This window comes from Astyanax mexicanus, chromosome 13, assembly GCF_023375975.1.
Source record: "Astyanax mexicanus isolate ESR-SI-001 chromosome 13, AstMex3_surface, whole genome shotgun sequence".
Lineage (NCBI taxonomy): Eukaryota > Metazoa > Chordata > Actinopteri > Characiformes > Acestrorhamphidae > Astyanax > Astyanax mexicanus.
In genome coordinates this window covers 26,450,370-26,471,572 of record NC_064420.1, presented here as the reverse complement: position 1 = coordinate 26,471,572, position 21,203 = coordinate 26,450,370, and the positions used below count along the sequence as shown (strand labels likewise).

At 37.7% G+C, this 21,203-nt stretch overlaps 2 protein-coding genes across 2 annotated transcripts; one reads left to right on the top strand and one right to left on the bottom strand.

The window, feature by feature from the left end:
- The first annotated feature begins 598 nt into the window (after window positions 1–598).
- LOC103041537 (NLR family CARD domain-containing protein 3) lies at window positions 599–7,660 on the top strand. The gene is made up of 7 exons (XM_049486518.1): window positions 599–895; window positions 2,210–2,278; window positions 3,857–5,603; window positions 5,756–5,932; window positions 6,016–6,192; window positions 7,150–7,323; window positions 7,453–7,660. Exons 1-7 carry the CDS (start codon window positions 763–765, stop codon window positions 7,457–7,459), a joined length of 2,484 nt encoding a protein of 827 aa, XP_049342475.1. The 5' UTR covers window positions 599–762; the 3' UTR covers window positions 7,460–7,660.
- A 981-nt stretch (window positions 7,661–8,641) lies between these two features.
- On the bottom strand, window positions 8,642–20,231 carry actl6b (actin-like 6B). The gene is made up of 14 exons (XM_049486519.1): window positions 19,728–20,231; window positions 18,600–18,676; window positions 18,265–18,430; window positions 16,841–16,941; window positions 16,637–16,734; window positions 15,414–15,508; window positions 15,145–15,251; window positions 14,829–14,918; window positions 12,941–13,002; window positions 12,717–12,831; window positions 11,637–11,717; window positions 9,683–9,778; window positions 9,465–9,551; window positions 8,642–8,821 (listed from the first exon to the last, which is right to left on the bottom strand). The coding sequence occupies exons 1-14, from the start codon at window positions 19,750–19,752 to the stop codon at window positions 8,741–8,743; spliced, it is 1,281 nt and encodes a 426-aa protein (XP_049342476.1). The 5' UTR covers window positions 19,753–20,231; the 3' UTR covers window positions 8,642–8,740.
- Between the last annotated feature and the right edge of the window lie 972 nt (window positions 20,232–21,203).

Below are 21,203 nucleotides of genomic sequence, written 5' to 3'. Positions count from 1 at the left end.
TTCACCAGGAGTGGCGTAAAGCTATCTAAAAGCAGTGTGTAAGACTGGTGGAGGAGAACATGCCAAGATCTGATGAAAACTGTGATTAAAATCAGTTTTATTCCACTAAATATTGATTTCTGAACTCTTAAAACTTAATAAATATGAACTTGTTTTTTTTTTTTTTGCATTATCTGAGGTCTGAAAGTTCTGCATCTTTTTGGTATTTCAGCCATTTCTCATTTTCTGCAAATAAATGTCATAAATTAAAATATTTTATTTGGAATTTGGAGAAATGTTGTCTGTAGTTTATAGAATAACACAACGTCCATAGAAAAATTAGCGAAACTGATTCAGAAACTGAAGTGGTCTCTTTATTTTTTCAGGAGCTGTATACAATATTCACACTCTTTCATATATGCTCAGTGTCCTCAACTGAAACTCAAACTGCAGAAATGCTTTCTCTCTCTTTTCCACTCTCTTTTCCTCTCTCTTCTCCTCTCTCTCTCTCTCTCTCTCTCTCTCTCTCTGGCACATGTGTATACTGTAGATCTGCAGCTGCCAGACAGTGGAACTGTTTACCAGAGATATGTGCTCCACCCACTTTCTGAGAGAAGCAGTGCAGTTTCACTTCCTCCACAGACAACCGAACAAAACCAGACCAAACTAGTTGATCTGAAAGCGACACTCAGCAGCCTCACGGTAAAGAGAGGATTAAACCAATGTTTGTAGAGAGATTACAGAAATCATTACTGGAGTATTATTGTACTAATTGAGTTAAAAATGGAAACTCCACCACCGTGCACCAGTCCGGTGGAAATCAACATGAATGCTCAGACCGGTGGAAGACTTGCTTCTCCTGGGTTTTTTGGAAATACCATACAAGCTCCTTTGCACATCACCATCGTACAGGGAGGTGAGTGATGGAGCAAAGCTAAGTGCTTCTTATATTTACATATATAAGCTGAGAAAAGTGCAGATAAATGTTAATTTATTAGTGCTTGCACCCTAAGTTTTAACTTTTTACTTCAACTTTGCTACAACTTTAAGAGAACCTGGCTATAAACATGTAAAAACAGATTATGTCCAATAATGTATTAAGGACTGTCTTTAAAGATCTGTTGATGAAACAATCTGTTGCACATGTTAATGTAAAGTCAGGACTATATATAGGGAAATATGATACAGCATGAATTGATACTTTTGTTTTTGTTTTATCCCAATTTTCTCCCCAATTTTGCTATGCTGAAAATCCCACCCACACTTTTTTTTTTTAGCTCTACTCCTCCTATTACTAGTGATTACTAGTAATTACTAGCCCAAACACAAGGCCGGTGAGGACTAGCACATGCCTCGACCGACATGTAAAGTCAGCCAGACATATGTGAAATCACCGCCTCTTTTTATACTGCTGCTGCTGATGTCGCAGTGCCAAATAGCTCTAGCATGTTTATAGGAAAGTGCAGCGATTCGGTTCCAATAGATTAAGCTCACAGATGCCTTGTGCTGATGGGGAGAGAGCAGGGCCAATTCTGCACTCTTGGTGCTCTGGCAGATGATTGCAAGCTGCAACACCGGGATTCGAACCAATGTTTACCAGTGTTTATGGTTGTGTCACTGTTTTGGCACAAATTTAAAGTAAAGTGTTATCAGCCATTACCGCTGTCTGCTTGGTCATCAGATCTATATGACTGGTGTTTTTTCCTCTTTTTTTTTTTAGCTCTACTCCTCCTATTACTAGTGATGCCCAAATACAAGGCCGGTGAGGACTAGCACATGCCTCCTCAGACATGTAAAGTTAGCCAGACATATGTGAAGTCCCCGCCTCTTTTCGTACTGCTGCTGCTGATGTCGCAGTGCCAAATAGCTCTAGCATGTTTAAAGGAAAGTGCAGCTATTCGGTTCCAATAGATTAACAGCTCACAGATGCCTTGTGCTGACCGACATCACCCTAGAAGTGATGTGGGGAGAGAGCAGGGCCAATTCTGCACTCTTGGTGCTCTGGCAGACGATTGCAAGCTGCAAGACCGGGATTCGAACCAATGTTTACCAGTATTTATGGTTGTATCAGTGTTTTGACACAAATTTAAAGTAAAGTGTTATCAGCCATTACCACTGTCTGCTTGGTCATCAGATCTATAATGTTGGTGTTTTTTCCTCTTTTTGAGAGTTTGGTGTTAGCTTTTTTCAGGTTAAATTTGCTATGGTAATGTTATAATGTCTCCTTCAGGTCCAGAGGTTTCCAGTTCCTCTACAGTTCAGACTGGAGCCTCTTCTAGTCCTCCCACTCTCTCTAAAGGTAACAGTTGCATGTACAGTACCAGTGGACACACCTTCTCATTCCTTGATTTTATTTATATTCTTTTTTTTGACATTGTAAATTAATACTAAAGTCATCCAGACTATGAATGAACACATAAGGAATCATGTAGTAGACTTAAAACAAACCAAAATACTCTGTTAAGCTTTTAGGTGGCTCATATCTTGGGTGCTGTTAACTTCTGGTTCCTGAGGCTGATAAATTTGAAAATTATTTTATTCAGTGCAACAGAGGTAACTCTTGACATTTGTTTTTGGGAAAGTCACGATGAGAGCCAGATTCATCATTTTATGAAGTCTCTGTGACAGCACTTGAAGATACTTTCAAAGTTCTTGAAAAGTTTCGGATTAACTGACCTTCATTTCTTAAAGTACTTTTTTCTTTACTTAGTTGAGTAGTTTTTGTCATAATATGGATTAGAATATTAATCAAATAGGAGTATTCACTGTATACCAACTCTAACTAATTCACAACACAACTGATGCTCTCTGTCACATTGAGAGACCAAGAAATTCAAGTAATTAACTCATGCCAAGTTCAGCACAGCTCTTAACTGAAAGCCATTCCTTATTAGAAAATGACAAGATATGCAAATATGATATCAAAGCAAGAGGTGCTACTTTAAAATGTAAAATAACACATTTTTCCTTATAATTTCCACACAATTCCTTATGATTTTTTTATAGTTTGGATGACTTTATTATTAATCCACAATGCAGAACATTTTAAATAATGTACTGCAGATATCACTAATTGTTTAGTATATGGTTAACAACCCAATAATTTTTTCACTGTTGATAACGAAAAACAATTTTATACTGCTGTAATGATCTCTTTTAATTCAATTTTTCAGATCAAAGACATATTTTTTTACCCTTAATATTAAAGCACTATTTAACACTCTTTGATGGAACTGGATCTGTACATAAATTTCATTTACTTTGTAGAATTTACAAGCTTTGATTTCAATGAACTTACTGCTGAGACTGATCAGACATTTTATTCATAATCTAATCTGTAATACTCAAAGATAACTCAAAGATAAGTTAAGTGTGTGATCTGTTTTTTCCCTCTCATGGGTTTATAACATCGCTCTGGGATATTACTGTTAATGCATTAAAAGTATTTAAGCCACGTCGATACCAGTGACAAGAATCTAATTATGAACAAAAGTTCAGAAACGCATATTTAGTCAATGACATGTACACACATCAGTATATATTTGATCACTTATTTTTTGACATTTTAGAGGAAGCTGAGCTTCCCTTGCAGTCTTGGAGCAATCGCCTCTGCTTTGTTGGTGTGCTTTGTCATATAGAACACTTGATTGGATCAGGTAAAAGCAAAAAGTGAAAATAAATTTAAAACATATTGATAAATTAAACAAAAAAGAGAACTAGGACTTGACAAAGTAAATTATCATGGTCAATTCTTATTAATGTGTTAAATGTTTTTGGGCTTTTTCGATTCATTACGGTTCATAAGTAACCTGATATAACATGATAAATGTTGGCCACTATGTGTATCTGTGAATTTACTTGCTTGTTTGTGCTTCAGAGCTGGCTACAGCATATCAGCAAAAACTCAAATCTAAACTAAGGCAGGAATATACAAGAATTAATGAAGGAATCTCACAGCATGGAGCATCAACCATTCTGAAGGAGATCTACACAGAGCTCTACATCACAGATGGGGAGAGTGGAGAGGTGAATAATGAACATGAGGTCAGACAGATCGAGACGGCATCCAGGAGACCAGAAACACAAGAGAAACCCATCGACTGCAATGATCTCTTTAAAGACAAACCAGTTCGAACAGTTCTGACTAAAGGAGTTGCTGGAATTGGAAAAACAGTCTCTGTGCAGAAGTTCATTCTGGACTGGGCTGAAGGAAAAGCCAATCAGGACATTGACTTTATATTTCCACTTCCATTCAAAAAACTGAATGTAATAAAGGAACCACTGAGTCTGATGGAGCTTCTTCATCACTCTTTCCATGAACTAAATCAATTACAATCTGTAGACTGTGATACTCATAAAATCCTGTTTATTTTTGATGGTCTGGATGAGTGTCGACTTCCTCTCAATTTTCTAATTAATGAATTGCTGTGCGATGAAAGACATAAAGCCTCAGTGGATGTGCTTCTAACAAACCTCATCATGGGGAATCTACTCCAGTCTGCTCTCATCTGGATAACCTCTCGACCAGCAGCAGTCAATCAGATCCCTCCTGAGTATGTTGAAAGGGTAACAGAGGTCCGAGGGTTCAGTGACCACCAGAAAGAAGAATACTTCAGGAACAGAATCAGAAACCAGTTCCTGGCCAATAACATCATTAAACATGTGAAGTCCTCTAGAAGTCTCTACATCATGTGCCACATTCCAGTCTTCTGTTGGATTGCAGCCACTGTTCTAAAAAGATTGTTAGGTACAGCAGAGGCTGAAGCAGTTCCAAAGACTCTGACTCAAATGTTCACACATTTCTTAATCTTTCAAATCAAACACAGGGATCAAAAGTATCAAGGAAAATGTGACCCTGATCCTCACAAGACTAAAGAGAGTATATTGGCCCTGGGAAAATTGGCTTTCCAACAGCTGGATAAGGGCAATCTGATCTTCTATGAGGAAGACCTGAAAGAGTGTGGAATTGATGTCTCAGACATGTCAGTACTCTTAGGTGTTTGCACCCAGATCTTTAGAGAAGAGTTTTGGTTGCACTTAAGTAAAGTGTACAGCTTTGTTCACCTCAGTGTTCAGGAGTTTCTGGCTGCATTATATGCATATCTCACAAAACAGCTGACCACTGATCTCTCTGATATTTCCAAACAGTCCACAATGTCAGACTTCCTCAAGTCTGCAGTGGACAAGGCATTGCAGAGTGAGAATGGACACCTGGACCTTTTCCTTCGCTTCCTTCTAGGTCTCTCACTGGAGTCCAATCAGACTCTTCTACGAGGTCTACTGACACAGGCAGGAAGGAACTCTCACAACACACAGGAAACAGTCCAATACATCAAGGAGAAAATCAGGGAGAATCCCTCTCCAGAGAAATCCATCAATTTGTTTCACTGTCTAAATGAGCTGAATGATCAATCTCTACTGGAAGAAGTTCTAGAATATGTGATCAGAAGAGACCACATGTGTCTCAGTAGAGTCAGTCTGTCTCCTGCCCAGTGGTCAGCTCTCGTCTTTGTGTTGCTGAACTCAGATGATGTGCGGGAGGAGTTTAATTTGCGGAAATATGACCGATCAGAGGAATGTCTTCTCAGGTTGCTACCAGTGGTGAAAGCATCTAGAAGAGCTGTGTGAGTATTTATTATGTTATTCTTTAATGCTTCTTAATTCAAAGTTACACTGACTTTTGACAAGCTTTTATGACTGGCTTCCAAAGATTACACCCAAAAACTGATGGGTGTGTTTGTATGTTTGATTACCATATATTTTATCCCCCTCACAGGCTGTGCAACTGTAATCTCACAGAGAAATGCTGTACACCTCTGGCCTCAGTTCTCAGCTCAAAAGCCTCAAATCTAAGAGAACTAAACTTGACTAATAATGATCGGCTGCAAGACTCAGGAGTGAAGCTGCTCTCTGCTGGACTGAAGAGTTCACACTGTAAACTGGAGATACTTAAGTAAGACCACCCCTTTATCACTATGAATATGTGTGTATGTATTTTATTTCTGGTGTGTCATTATTATCATCATGCTATCTCAGGTTAAGTGACTGTGACCTTACAGAGGAAAGCTGTGCAGCTTTAGCCCCAGCTCTCAGCTCAAAGTCTTCATGTCTAAAAGAACTAAGCTTGAGCTTCAATGAACTGCTGCAAGACAGAGGAGTGAATCTACTTTGCACTGGGCTGAAGAATCGACACTGTAAACTGGAGATACTAGGGTGAGATTATCAAATTATCTCTTTGTGTGTAGATATTAATAATTTTTCACAAATAAAACTTTTTACCTGGGTTATGTTATTCAGATATGCAATTCTTTACTGCAGTTCATGTTTAAATACGTGTATTAAACATTCTAAGTATCCATAGCAAACAAATAATAGCCATTCATTTCTGGATAAAGTATAAGACATCATGTCCCTTTTTGTGTGTTGCATACAATGGCTTGCAAAAGCATTTATACCCCTTGAACGTTTTCACATTTTGTCACCTTAAAACCACAAACTTAAATTCATTTTATTGAAATTTTGAATGGTATACCGAAATCTCAATCTCTTAAAAAAGTAGATCATAATTGCAAAGGTTTTAAAATTTTTAATCAAATAAAAACCTAAAACATATGACTGCAAAGTATTCAGACCCCTAAATCAATACTTAGTAGAGCTACCTTTCACTGCAATTACAGCTGCAAGTCTTTGTTTCTACCAGCTTTGTGGATTTAGAGCTGAGATTTTTGGCCATTCCTTTTTGCTAAACATCTCAAGCTTAGTTAGGTTGGATGAAGAACATCTGTGAACAGCAATTTTGACTGGGCCATTCTTACACATGAATATTCTTTGATCTAAACCATTTCACTGTAGCTCTGGCTGTAACCTTAGGGTCATTGTCTTGCTGGAAGGTGAATATCCTCCCCAGTCTCAAGTCTTTTGCTGCCTCCATATTTCTTCAGGGATTTCCCTGTATTTAGCTCCATAGATCTTCCCATCAACTCTGATCACCTCCCCTGTCCCCCACAGCATGATGCTGCCACCACCATGTTTCACAGTGGGGATGTAGTGTTCAGGGTGATTAGCAGTGTTAATTTTCTGTCGCACATAATGCTTCGCATTTAGGCAAAAAGTCATGTTTTTGGTCTTTTGCTTTGTTGGCTCCTCATTAACTTATTTTTCTCTCTGTAGGCTGTCTAACTGCAGTATTACTGATAAAGGATTTGTTGCCCTGGCTTCAGCTCTGAAAGCAAACCCTTCTCATCTGAGAGAACTGAACCTGAATCGCAATAAACCAGGAGAATCAGGAGTGAAGCAGCTTTCTGATCTACTGGAGGATCCACAATGTAAACTGGAGAAACTATTGTAAGTTGCTAACACCATGCCTCTGTACAAATATTTGTTAATTGTGTATATTTCTCTTTCCCACATATACCATTCTTGCTGAACAGCATAACTCAATGTCTGATCAGCCTCTACTGTTCTGTTTTACAGCATCTGAATTCCAAACAGCTGATCTGCTGGGTTATGAGAAGAGAAAGTCTCGGTATGTTTTTTTTTACAGAAGAAAAAGTGATTCACCTGAATGTTGAGCACATTGAACAGTATTTCTAGTATTTATATTACTAGTTATGTAAGTATTATGCTTTGCTTGTTTTTTCTGTTTTTTTTTTCTATTAAATAAAAAACATTTTGCAGTGTGCATTTTTCAAGCATTTTGTAATAAAAAAAAACTACGAAATTAGAACAAAAGCCCTAAAATTTCCACAATTTCAAAACTTAACATTCGACATACTACAGTACTACAAGGTGAGAAAGGAATTCTCTGGGCACAATGAAAAAAAAGTAGCACAATTCTGCATTTAATGGAAAAACACCTTGATGATTTTGAAGCATGTGATTAGATTTGTTTTGCACAAGTGGCAAAAAAAGTTGAAAAGAGAATGACTTGTATAGTGATCCAAAATATACCGCAGACTCACCACCTGAAGAGACGTGTTATTCTATGAGCCCTTTTTTTAGGCCCAAACATTTTCACTGACAACACTGATAGTAGCTGGAATGTAAAATGTGTATATCTGCACTTTTATATAAATGTGGAACATGAATCTTTTTTACAGACATCAGCTGAACTAACTTGATAGACATGAAAACTCTATAACTGAGGAATAGATCATTCATCACCAACCCAGATCATTCAAAATGCTTGTTGATTTACATGGTCAGGATTTTATTTCGCTGATCTCTTATTGATTGATTTGATTTTGTCACTTTTGTCAATTATTATGAGGTGTTCTGAGTCTTCCATTGGTAGCTGGTTTTCATTTAACATGTGGTCAAAGGACCACAGACTCTTTTAAACACTGAGACTGTAAAAAAAGATGGACGCCGTGTCACCGTTCCCATTCATTCAATGAAAATGAAGCCAAAATCTTGAAACCTATGGGAATGGGTGGGGCTACACAGCTTTCTGCAACCGAACAGCAGAGGGCGCCCGACCTGTGGTGGCTTCACTTTTGAGAGACCATGCTCTGTCCAGCTATATACAGTCTATGTTTAAACACATTTAGTCTTTTAAAATTGTACAGCTTTTTAACCATCCAGCAACAAGCAGATTTTAATCAGAGTGATCCTAATGATTTTCAGGCCTTGCTCTTGGCTTACAGAAAGGAACAGACAGAGCTTAGACGGATCAGTGTTGGTTTTATTAGTCTTTTGAAGAATTATTGTAACATTACTGATGGTTATCCAGGCTGGTGAATGGGATCTTGTTTGTTGGACTTTATGGACATTTCCTCTCCACGCTCTGTTTTCCTCCTTCGTCATACTCCTGCTTTGAGATCCACATCTGCTGAAATGTTCCCTACAGAGAAACACCAGAGAGCATGTAGGAGCCAAAACATTAAGACTAAGTTTTGCATTGTGTGTGTGTATATAAATAGTTAATTAACTTGATAAGAAATGTATATATGTGTATATTGCCGTTAAACAGTAATAGGTTGTCGCAAGTGCTTTTGTACTGTTTATAAAACCCAAATTGTTTACATTCACACCATTTGATCATATACAGAAAATAGGTGTACTGTCGCTTTAAGAGAGACGGCACTGGTGCTCTGCCTGGACGCATTTTGGGCAGTGCTGAGTGAGCTGCTAGTAACAACACAGTTTTCTTACCGTTTTTGCGTTTTAGTATAGTATTGCATCACGTCTTTGGAACAACTATGGTTTAAAAGTTGTAGTTTTTATTTGTTTTCATCACTTGTACAGCCTGGAATAAACAGCAGTTGTTTTCGTTAATTTTACACGGAGTCCTGTGGAAGTTTTTTTGGAAGACGCAGACAGGAGTAAAGAAGTTGCTTCAGCCACTACTCAGCTCACACAGAGCAGATTTAAGTTTTTATTCCTCACAAGTGAATCTCCAGACAGAGAAAGAGAGAGGAAAGTTGTAGTATAAGGTTAGATTAGTGGAATGAGGTCATGCTAATATTTACTTGAGCTGATCTCACCAGAGATGCCAGGATGGAGCCTCCAATCCACGGACTGAAGCGACGTTCTATTGAACTGTTACTGGCAATCAGCTTCAGCCTCATACTCTATAAAGAGAGAGAGAATGATAAAGGGAGACAAAGAGAAATAGATATAGAGAGGTTTATATTTCGTGGTGTAAATCATAGTAGCAGGCCCCTGTTGCGGTAGTAAACTGCAGTGTGGTATGTGTACTGACCGGAGGAGCTTTCTGAGAGAGTTCTCTGTTGAGTCTTTCCGTGAATCCCTGGAGCAGTGTGTTCCCACCTGTTACAATTACACTACCATACAAACCCTACACACACACAAACACATATATACACACACACACACAAATACAATATGTTTAAATGAGTGGTAGAATCTTAACATTTAAAAAAAACTTGATACATTTGAGAAATTAATCTCTTAAACCCTGAAAGTGTCCATATAAAGCATCTGGGTGTCTATGAAATTAAACTTGTAATGATAGATTTAGGTGCAGTTCTCAAGATGGTGCTGTGGCAAATACCTTTTTCACAGTTGACTATACCCATGGTAGCTCTGAACACTACAATATAATGACACTGTGTGCTGAAAATGGTATAATATTAGCGATTTCTTTGCACTGTCAATGTTATGCTAACCCTATCACTAGCATTGTAAGCCTGTATTACAGAATGATAGGGGTGAACGGACGTGGGCTATTCTACAAAAGTTTGTACTTGTTATCATGTTTTACTACACCCCAAGTCTATTTTTAACACTGTATTTGTCCTTTAACTTAACTCTAGACCATGAGAAAACAAAACAACGCTAACCAATCAGGCTGTAGATCAACTTATGCCAAGCTCAGACTACACAACATTTTTGTCCCTCACAATGTTCACAATGTCAGATTAAGCAGTTATCTTCGCTTCGTGTCGTACTCGGGGAACTGGCAACACTACACGTTAGTCACCGAGCTATAATCGTGCACATCCTTGCGTGAGTTTGTAGGTCATCGCGGGGGAGGAGCGTAGAACCTGACAATCATGGCTTCAGAAAAGCTTTGCGTGATGGTAGCGCTTTTGTGCTCAGAAAAACGCAAACAGAAGCGACTGTGGGCTCGTTCCTGGGTTCCTTGTGTACTCCGGAGAGAGCATGAGGTAAAGATGTAGCTACTTTAGCTAGGATTCAGTGCGTGTAAACAGAATAAATAGTTAAAGAATAAGCAGAATAAAGTCAGGGGTATAGTTGCCACAGCTCAACAAACTTTTCTTCTGTTTCCCTGGTCCAGCGAACTGTAGGAGCACCGTCCTGCGTTTCTTTTCACATCTGTGCACCACAGAATGCACTGTCTTCCTATTGGTCAGCATCAGGGAGCACGGTGCAGAGCATGTCAAACTAGGCGATAAAACACAAAAAATTCTAACATGCTAGTCTCTCTGTCGGACCCTCCGTCTGTGTCGCTCACATCAAATTACTGCTCTTTGGCTGTTATACTACACGGACGTTTGTCACTTGCGACACTGAAATTCGGATCTGACGCCAGACAGTCTGATCTGGGCATTATACACACTTTAGGAATGTTTCCTTTAAATCAAATAACAGAAATGTTCCAGATGAGAAAACTAATGCTTTATTGACTCTGAGCATCAGTGTCATATATAAAACTATATAAAACAAGCTGGCAACCAGGGACGTACACAGGAATCAAAACAGCAACAGAACAACCTCAGTGGTTTTTTACTGTAAGCACACTGTCTTTATTGAAATATTACAGTGTGAAAATGTAAGTAGTGTAAAGTGTTAACCATGTAGCAGTGTACTTTTACACTAAAAGTTCAAAAAAGGAGGCGCCTATTTGGAGCCATGTCAACAAAAATCTTCAGCACCTCGTGCTTGTTAATTTCAAAGTCCTTGTCAGACAGCTGCTCTTGCCCACACAGGTTCCTGCAGTCGCTCTACTCCCACGGCATCTTCACACTCCTCTTGGGTCTCTGCTAGTCGGCTGATGCGCCGCCCGGTCGTGTGCTCATATTTGCCTATATTATTTTTTCCCCCTCTCTCGGAAGGGTAATATCTGCCAAGGACGGCAAAGGGGCAGTTGCCCAAGCACATTGCCCCATAGCGTCTGCATGTTACTGCTGGCAACCAGCCATCCTGAACACTAAACACACAAACACACTTACGGGTCTGATGTCGATGTCACACATGCCGATGCTGGTGGTCACCACGTGGCCCATGCCCAACATGGTGTTCCCGGACAGGCCCTGCACATAGGGAGCAGACATAAACAATCTGGTTTCCTAGCAACAGAACACTGTGATTCCAAAACAGCTTTAAAAGACGGACAGACTGACATTATCGGTCCCTCTAGACATTCTTAACTGAATCATTATCAGTATAATATGCATTTTTGTCCACAGCAAAGTTGATTACATTTTATACACCCACTCTGAATAAACACATTATCACAAATCTTCATTTAAAAGTAATTTTCGTATTTTTTTTTTCACAGTTTTCTTTTATATTGGTGGTGGAGAGGCTCTTATTTACTCATTCTATTTACAAATCTATTTTCATATAAATACTGAATTATTTTAACGTGTCTGAGATCTCCCTGTCCATCCTGGTTATCTTGGAATAAACGTAAATCAAAAGTAACCTTTGATATCACAACCAATAATACTGTTTTATTTTTAAGGGATGGAACACACTTGCTAAGCATTCAGCAATTAATAATATTAATTTCACCTAATATTTCTCACATTGTCTTCATATTAAACTAAGGTAAAGCTTTACTAAATGCTGTACAGACTCGGATGGTAAAATAACAGGGTAAAATTTGAATAAAATTTTAGAATCAATATGTATATTTCAAACCGAACAAGTTTGCAAATTCAGGTTAACTCTGTTTTAGTTAAATGCAAATAAAAAAATGAATTTAATAAAAAATTATAATAACATATAATCATTAAAATGTTAAATATAATAAATAACTGTAAATAATAATATAATAAGCAATAGATAAAATAAATAAACCCATCAGAGTTGCACATTTTTGCTAATATTATCCACCCTGTTATTGTCCACCGAATCATGCGGGGGACAAATGTGTGAAAGTAAAAAGTTAAAAAAAGTGGCTAAGATAGGAAAATAGAAATTCTGTGTAATATGCACATTTTTTGAACATGACTAAGCATACACATGTGTTAAAAAAGAGTGTGAACATTATTGGATAACTGAACCGCGTGTGTGTGTGTGTGTACCTTCACATTGGATGGGTCAAACAGACCCTCAGGAATGCGCAGTCTCTCTGCTCCGTAATCAGCATTAAACCCACTGGGCATCTCATAGTGCAAAGTGGGCATCTGGGCTGCTACCCTATACAAACACACACACACACCAAACAAACAAACACACAGTTAGTTTATAGGAGTATGATGTGTGTGTGTGTGTGTGTGTGTGTGAGAGAGAGAGAGAGTTTACTCACTGCTCATCATAGGGTGAGTCTGACACTTGGAGCGCTGAAGCCTGAAAATCCTGAATCACCTCCTATGAGAGAGAGAGAGAGAGAGAGAGAGAGAAGTGGTCAGTGTTTGCTCCCTTGTGTATTAATAAAGCATATATTATTTAATAAAGTATATATTATATACCTCTCTCCTGGTTCTAGTCTTTCTCTCAGTTTACATCAGGACCTCACCGCTCATGTCATTGTGCCCTAACTCCTCCCTCTTCCTGCTGCTTCCTGCTGATTGTACATTGTTTGTATTTTTTTGTTAGTTGTTATCTGCAGTATCTCCTCTAATTTGTATGTATACATCTGTTCTTATCCCACCTAATATATACAGTATGTATCTCCTCCAGTATGTTTTATTCTCTGTATTGAGAATATGTTTATCTCCATCAGCATGTTGCCTCCAATATATATGTATCTATGTGTTTTTGTTTCTTACATATTTATATTTTTATATAATCTCAATATATGTGCCTATGCTCTTGTATCTGCTCCAATATATGTTTATCTATTTAGTCATTTTCTTCAGTGTATATTTATCTTTATATTTATATCATCCAGTATGTATTTATCTCAGTCATTAGGTATTTATCTCTTTCACTAGATATGTATCAATGTATTTAAGTCCTCTGGGACATATTTATCTATGCATTTTTTAACTCATGGATGTATTTATCTTCTTCAGTAAGCAATATTTTTTCATCCAGTATGTTTTTTTCTCATCCAGTGTGTATTTTTCTCATCCAGTATGTATTCATCTCAGTCATTATGTATGTACATCTTCTATTAGGTATTTATCCATGTAAGACCTCCAGTACATATACATTTATCTATTCATCTATGTATTTCTCTTTTCCAGTATGCATTTTTCTCATCCAGTGTGTATTTATTTCTTCCAGTATTACATTCTCTCATTTAGTATATATTTATCTCCGTCATTAGGTATGTATGTCTTCGACTAGGTATTTATCCAATTATATAAGTTCTCCAGTACATATTTATTTATGAATGTATCTACTCCTATATGTATTATCTCTTCCAGTATGCATTTTTCTCATCCAGTATGTATTTATCTCAGTCATTAGTTATGTATATCTTTTACTAGATATGTATCAATGTATTTAAGTGCTCTGGGACATATTAATCTATGCATTTTTTTAACTCATGTATGTATTTATCTTCTTCAGTAAGCAATATTTTTTCATCCAGTATGTATTTTTCTCATCCAGTGTGTATTTGTCTCAGCAATGTCTCATGTGTGTATATCTTCTATTAGGTATTTATCCATGTATTTAGGTCTTCCAGTACATTTTTATCTATAAATGTATCTACTCATCTATATATCTATCTTCTCCAGTATGCATTTTTCTCATCCAGTGTGTATTTATTTCTTCCAGTATTACATTCTCTCATTTAGTATATATTTATCTGTCATTAGGTATGTATCTCTTCAACTAGGTATTTATCCAAGTATATCCAAGTTCTCCAGTACATATTTATTTATGAATTTATCTACTCCTATATGTATTATCTCCTCCAGTATGCATTTTTCTCACCCAGTATGTATTTATCCCAGTCATTAGCTATGTATTTGTTCTAGTAGGTATTTGTCTATGTATTTAAGTCCTGAATCTATCTACTCCTGTATGTATTTATCTCCTTCAGAGTGCATTTTTTCATCCAGTGTGTATTCATTTTTTTATTTAACTCGTTTGCATGTATTTATCATCGTTTTAATGGAAAGTCTGGCTGTTGATGCTTGTTCTGCACAACACTCATTTATGAACTGTTCTAGTTTAAATATAATGGCTTGTGTGTGTGTGTGTGTGTGTGTGTGTGTGTGTGTGTGTCTTCCTTCTCTCACGTTGCACATGTATGTGTGCCAGGATTTGGTGACTGGAGGAAGTTTGTCTTTCTTTGTCCAATCAGGAGGAGCTCCCTCTCTCACAGGTTCCTGGGAAACAGAAAGAGAGAGACACAAAGTATAAATTTATCAGATCTGACTGATTTAGATTCTGCTGATTGATGCTCCTCCCCCTGAAGTAGGTCATAACTATGTAATTACCAGAGGAATTATATTAATTACTGATGTAATTATAATACAGCAGTGTACCCAGTGAAAACTGTATCAGAAACACATCTGAAGAAAAAAGAGAGAGTGTCTACAACAGTGACGGTACCTTGGAGGCGATCATGTACTGAGGAATGATGTCAATGTTCATCTCCTGGAACATCTCTCTGCACTGCATGGTAATGAAGTCTCCAGCCAGCGGAGATTTCACTATACCTGAACACAGGTCAACACACACTCACACACACACTTAAAACCTGATTATCCTAGTCTGAGCTGTGGTTCACGTGATCATGCACAAATAAAAACGTCAATTCATGCTAAAGGATGTGATTTTGTGGTCGTCTGTAGTGTAGACGTTGATTTAAGGTAATTTACCTTGCTGAAGGACGTACCCATCATGCACTGGGATGGCAGTAGTGTGCGTAGCCCCACTGTCCAACACCAGCCCAGTTGCTCGTCCATTTGCAAAGCTGCAGCCAATCAGGTTAAGGCATAACATAAAAACAAATGACTATGAAGCATTAGAGGGCACTTGAATAGGTTCTTATTAATTGAGTCTAATTGAGTCAAATAAAATGTTAATAATGTAACAACATGTAAATATTACTTTGTTTAGGAGTATGCTAGGCTACTCTTAAGAGTGCTGATTGGCTGTTAAGACGATGAGCTGATTGGCTGACTAATGCTGCCAGAACATCCTGAACTGCAGGTAAAATGTACATAAAAGTGATATAGCTATTCCGGTAAATGGCCTGCTAGCACACTGTCACAGCGTCAACAAGCATCTCAATTTGCTCTGTTAGGAAGCGTTGGACGCATCCAAGAAGCTGCACTGTTTAAAACAGCAATCTGCCAAAGTCAAAGCGGACCTGGCTCTTAAAGGGAATTGCAAGTAACCTAAAACACACCCGTAAATAATTAAGAGAATTAGTACATGCCTTTTGCTCGTTCTAAGACTTGCAAGGTGCAATTTTCCCGTCGTTACGATAGCGAAGACACACTGACACGCCCTAAATCAAGCTGCGCAGTGTGCGATTGATGGCTCGCTTTAAGATTGGTGAATTAGAACCCTTATTCTTAACCTGGGGTAATGGCTACCTAGGGGGCTACACTGCATTCACACTAGCAGACGACAGAACGACAAGCAATTTCCTATTGGAGAATGCAATCTGTGGCTGTAGTTTAGGAAAAGAGGTGGCAAACTTACAATGTACTTTCTGTAATGATAATATTTTAGGCAACTGTATGCTTACATTTTGCAATTGTCCAGAAATATCAATATTTTGAAATAAAGAAATTGGAATTCTTCATTAACTTGTGACACCTGTGACAGATTATGGGACAGTGAGTAAAATGTAGTTACTCAGTTACTGTAAAATAGCTTAAGGAACACGTTTCTACAAATAATTAATATTTTAAAAGATTAAGATAAGTAGGTAAAGCTCAATAAAACCCTGCAGAAGAGAACTTTTTAGTGTTTGAGTTTGACCAACATGTTGCATATAAATGTTTGCAGTTCTCCTTTACACTAACCATCTGAGAGCCTATGATTGGCCGGTGTGTGTGTGTGTATGTGTATGTGTGTGTTGGGGGGGTACGCTGTAAGCACTGCAGTTTTGCAGAGGAAGAAGGCAGGAATGTTGTAGTGCTCAAACATCAGCTCAGTCAGCTTCTCTCTCTTAGCTCGAGAGTTCCACTGTTAAAAAAAAACAACCACATCTTAGTTATTTTCATATTTACTGTGTATTATACGATATGTGTGTGTGTGTGTGTGTGTGTGTGTGTTTCAGTTTTTTCCTCACCGGAGCCTCAGACATGAGCACTGGATGCAGGCTGGGTTCTGATTTGATGTGCTTGCTGTAAATATGATCCATTATGGCCTGAAAGCTTTCCCAGTCCTCGACTGCAGAAAAAGAAAAAAAAGAAAAAAATCCAATAGAGTTTTCGAACTCTCCATTGTCACAGTTCAGTTACTGTATCAGCTAACAGGAGGGGGAATTTATGAGCCCTCCTGTTGGTCGATTTCAGTAGCAGAAATCTAAGCCATTAGAGAAGTTTTCCTTTTTAGACCATAAACAAACGAATGATGCTAAACACAAATCAGTATATAAAACAGAGCAGCAAATCTATTGTAAATACTGAATATTTACAACCAGTGCAGGTGTTTAGCTGTGATTTAGACTGTAAACTCCTCCATCTGTAATGAGACACTGATGCAGCTTTAGTACAAGTTTATATAGCTATATATATATATATATATATATATATATATATATATATATATATATATATATATATATATCAAAGCTTAGAATCAGACTACATTTATTATTGGATGAGAGTTTTTTTTGTATGAGCGGTTAATATACAATCCAATCTATAATACACGATAACATCCAATATACAGTACCAGTCAAAAGTGGACACACCTTAATTTTAGGTTATTTTCAGTATTTTAACATTTCTGCATTGTAGATTAATACTAAAGTCATCCAAATTATAAAGAAAACATATGTATGGGGAGTTGTCCCAAAAGAATCCTCTTTTTATTCCATGATGCACTTTTGTAGTGGTTAGTGTAGTGAATAGGGGTTAAATATGGTCTGCAGTGTTTGCTATTCTGTGTTGTTAGTGGTGTTTGTTAGCTCTGCTCTGCTGTGATACTCACTGTACTGGGCCGAGTGAGGTACTCTCAAGAGGGGTATCAAGTTAGTGGTGTTAAAATGTTTAATCTGCTTCCTCCACAAGATTCACTGGTTTTACATATTATACAAACATTTTCGCTTAAGTCAGATACAGTAAAAGCAAAGTGGAGCCAGCATAACACTGCCTATAATGAGCATCTGCAGCCATGTACAGGCTCTAGAATTTTGCAGAGCTACTGTTATCCTTAACTGAGGATATGATCTAAAAGGGTATCAAGTGGAATATGGCTATTTTAAATATCTGCCAATATCAATACATAGCCGATCAATTGTCCGTCTCTAGTTCAAAAGTCTCAAAACTGTTCTGCACTGCAGAGTTAGCATGGCTAGCTGATTAGCACATTGAGGTGGCTAGCTCCTCATTCTCCCTGCTCCACTCGCACTGCAGGCAGGCAGATATATAAGGTATGAGTGACACACTGAGAGGTGAGACAGGTGACCAAGATGACCAAGTAATAAAACAGTGAGAAACTAATCAAACAGAATGGTAGAATTTGATTGTGTGTGTGTGTGTCTCATACTCATGCCGTTCTTCAGTGGTGATATCAGCTCCACTCCAGGTCGGGGTACATGAAGGGCTGTGGTGTCCATGTAGAAAGTCCGCCCGCTGTTGTTATCTTGCTCCGCCCCCATCTCTGCAGGCCCCTCCTCCTCTACATGCACTCCTAAAGAGGTGGGGAAGTCTGCCTGCAGGAGATGTGATATAAACAAGGTGTATCTAAAGGTGTGAGGCTTTACATCAGAATATTTTCTGCTTATTCATACACTGAAGGTGGATAAATGTAGGTATGGATTAGTGGATGTTATTAAAACGATAGATGGATGGATAAATATATGGATGGATGGGTAAGGGTACCTTAGGGCAGTCTTCACCAGCATAACCTGCTCTAGTGGAGAAGGAGCCGATATCAAACACCAATGCCCCCACCTCATCTAAGAGAGAGAAAGAAAGATAGTGTGAATGAGAGAGAGAGAGAGAAGTACAGTAAGAGAGAGACAGAGAGAGATGACAGATCTACAGTAATGATATAACTAAAGTGATGATGGATTAACAGAGATGTAGCCACAGTAAGAATGGGGTTACAGTAATGATGATACAGTAATGACAGAAAGGGATGAGGCTTTAACAGGCTTTTATACAGTGATGGTGGAGTTACAGTGATGACAGAATAACAGTGATGGCAGAGCTACAGTGATAACAGAGCAACAGTGATAACAGAGCAGCAGTGATGAGAGAATAACAGTAATGACAGAGCTACAATAATGATGGAGCTACAGTGATGCCAGAGTTACAGTAATGGTGGCAGAAGTAGAGTGATGATAGCTACAGTGATGACAGGGCTACAGTAATGATGTAGCTACAGTATTGCCAGAGTTACAGTAATGTTGGCAGAGCTAGAGTGATGACAGAGCTACAGTAATGATGGAGCTACAGTATTGCCAGAGATACAGTAATAATGGCAGAGCTACAGTGATGCCAGAGTTACAGTAATGATGGCAAAGCTAAAGTGATGACAGGGCTACAGTAATGATGGAGCTACAGTTATGACAGTTACAGTGATAACAAAGCTAAAGTGATGATGGAGTTACAGTGGTAAAATCAATAATAGAAGCAAACGATGGAGCTACAGTAATGATGGAGTAAAAGTGATGGACAGCACTACAGTAATTATGGAGCTACAGTGATGATGGAGATACAGTAATGATGGAGCTACAGTGATGATGGAGTTACAGTGATGACAGAGCTACAGTAATGATCGAGTTACAATGACAGAGCTACAGTGATGACAGAGTTACCGTGATGACAGTTACAGAGATTACAGAGCTACAGTAATGATTGAGCTACAGTGATGACAGAACTACAGTGATGACAGAGTTACAGTGATGACAGAGCTACAGTGATGACAGAGCTACAGTAATGATTGAGCTACAGTGATGACAGAGCTACAGTGATGATGGAGTTACAGTGATGTTTCTCTCTTACCTCCACCGTAGACTCCACCACTCATGTCTATCGCTCAGTCCCTCCAGTTTCACTCCTCAGGCGAGTCGTGTGCAGAAATTTGTTGTTTATTAGTCCTGAAGTCCTGACTGACACGACAGGCTAAATAATGCTCGTGCACGTGCCTCTGCTCTTCCTTCGAGAGCTGCAGCTCGGCAACAGCTCGCCAGTGTGCGCGTGCGTGCACCCGCCGGCTGAGAGAGAAAGAGAGAGAGAGAGAAAGAGAGAGAGAGGGCTCTAAGGTGGGATCATCTTTTCTGCAGCAGAATGTAAGTGTGTGGACAGGAGTGTGTGTAGGTGTTTGCGTGTGAGAGGATTTGGAGGTGGTACAGTAAGCTATATAATTCACTAAGAACCACACTCAGAACCCCCATCTGGTCCTGTTTCATACTGAGGAACTTGCAAAATCAACAATGAAAGAGAAAAGGATGAAAGAAGTGAGGGATGAGGAGGTATGCAGAAGGTGAGAGTGACATGGCGGTCCTTAAGCTGTTCTGAGTTTAGAAACGGTCAAACTGCACCCCCTGTTGGTGGCTGCAGTACTGCACACACGCGCGCGCGCTGCAGCTGATAGGCTAACTGATAGATGTTTTCTATAAAACATGAATGGTTTACTTTAGTATAGAACATATGCTCTAATCCTAAGACATGCTGATAGAGGCACTTGTAATGTTGTGTATATTTTAATTATTATTCTGTTAAAAAAATTGTCTGAAAATAAATGGTTCCAATACTGTATAAAACAAAAAATACATTGAATTAATACAGTAATCTAAATAAATATTTAAATAGAAGATAATGAATATGCATGCACTTTGATATCTAATAAACACGTGTATATTTATAAATAATAGCATTTGTTTTTATCCATGTATTTTATTTGGACTATTCGTGTTCAAATGATGGACACTGACACAAACACAATGAATAAATAATAAATACATTATAATTTACAAGACCACATATAAATAATGTATTTTTTACAATCCTAAAAAGATTCTTATAAATATTTTGTAAGTAGTACATGTACAACTGAGTCGTTGTAAGTCTTTTAATATCTAACCACCTTCAGACAGCCTGTACCTGTTTTACTTAATCGTATTTATTCTTTTATTTTTATTTTAGTCCTCTCTTAGTTATTTATTTCCTTTTTATTTCTTTCATTATTTCTTTTTGTATTTTTTGTTTTGTATTATTACATTTTAACTTATTAAAAGTTTATGATTATTATTGTTATTATTGTTTTTTATTTATAAATGTTTATTTTTTATTGTACTATGTAAAAGTTAGTTTTAACTTAATATTAACAGTTTTTTTGTATTACTCTTATCTTCTTAATTTCTTAGCAATTAAACCAAGTTTTATTATTAATATGATTTTTTAAAATCTATTTTTATCTTTTATTTACTGTTATTTTTAAATTATTAAATGTAGTTATTATTTTCTTTATCATGTCAA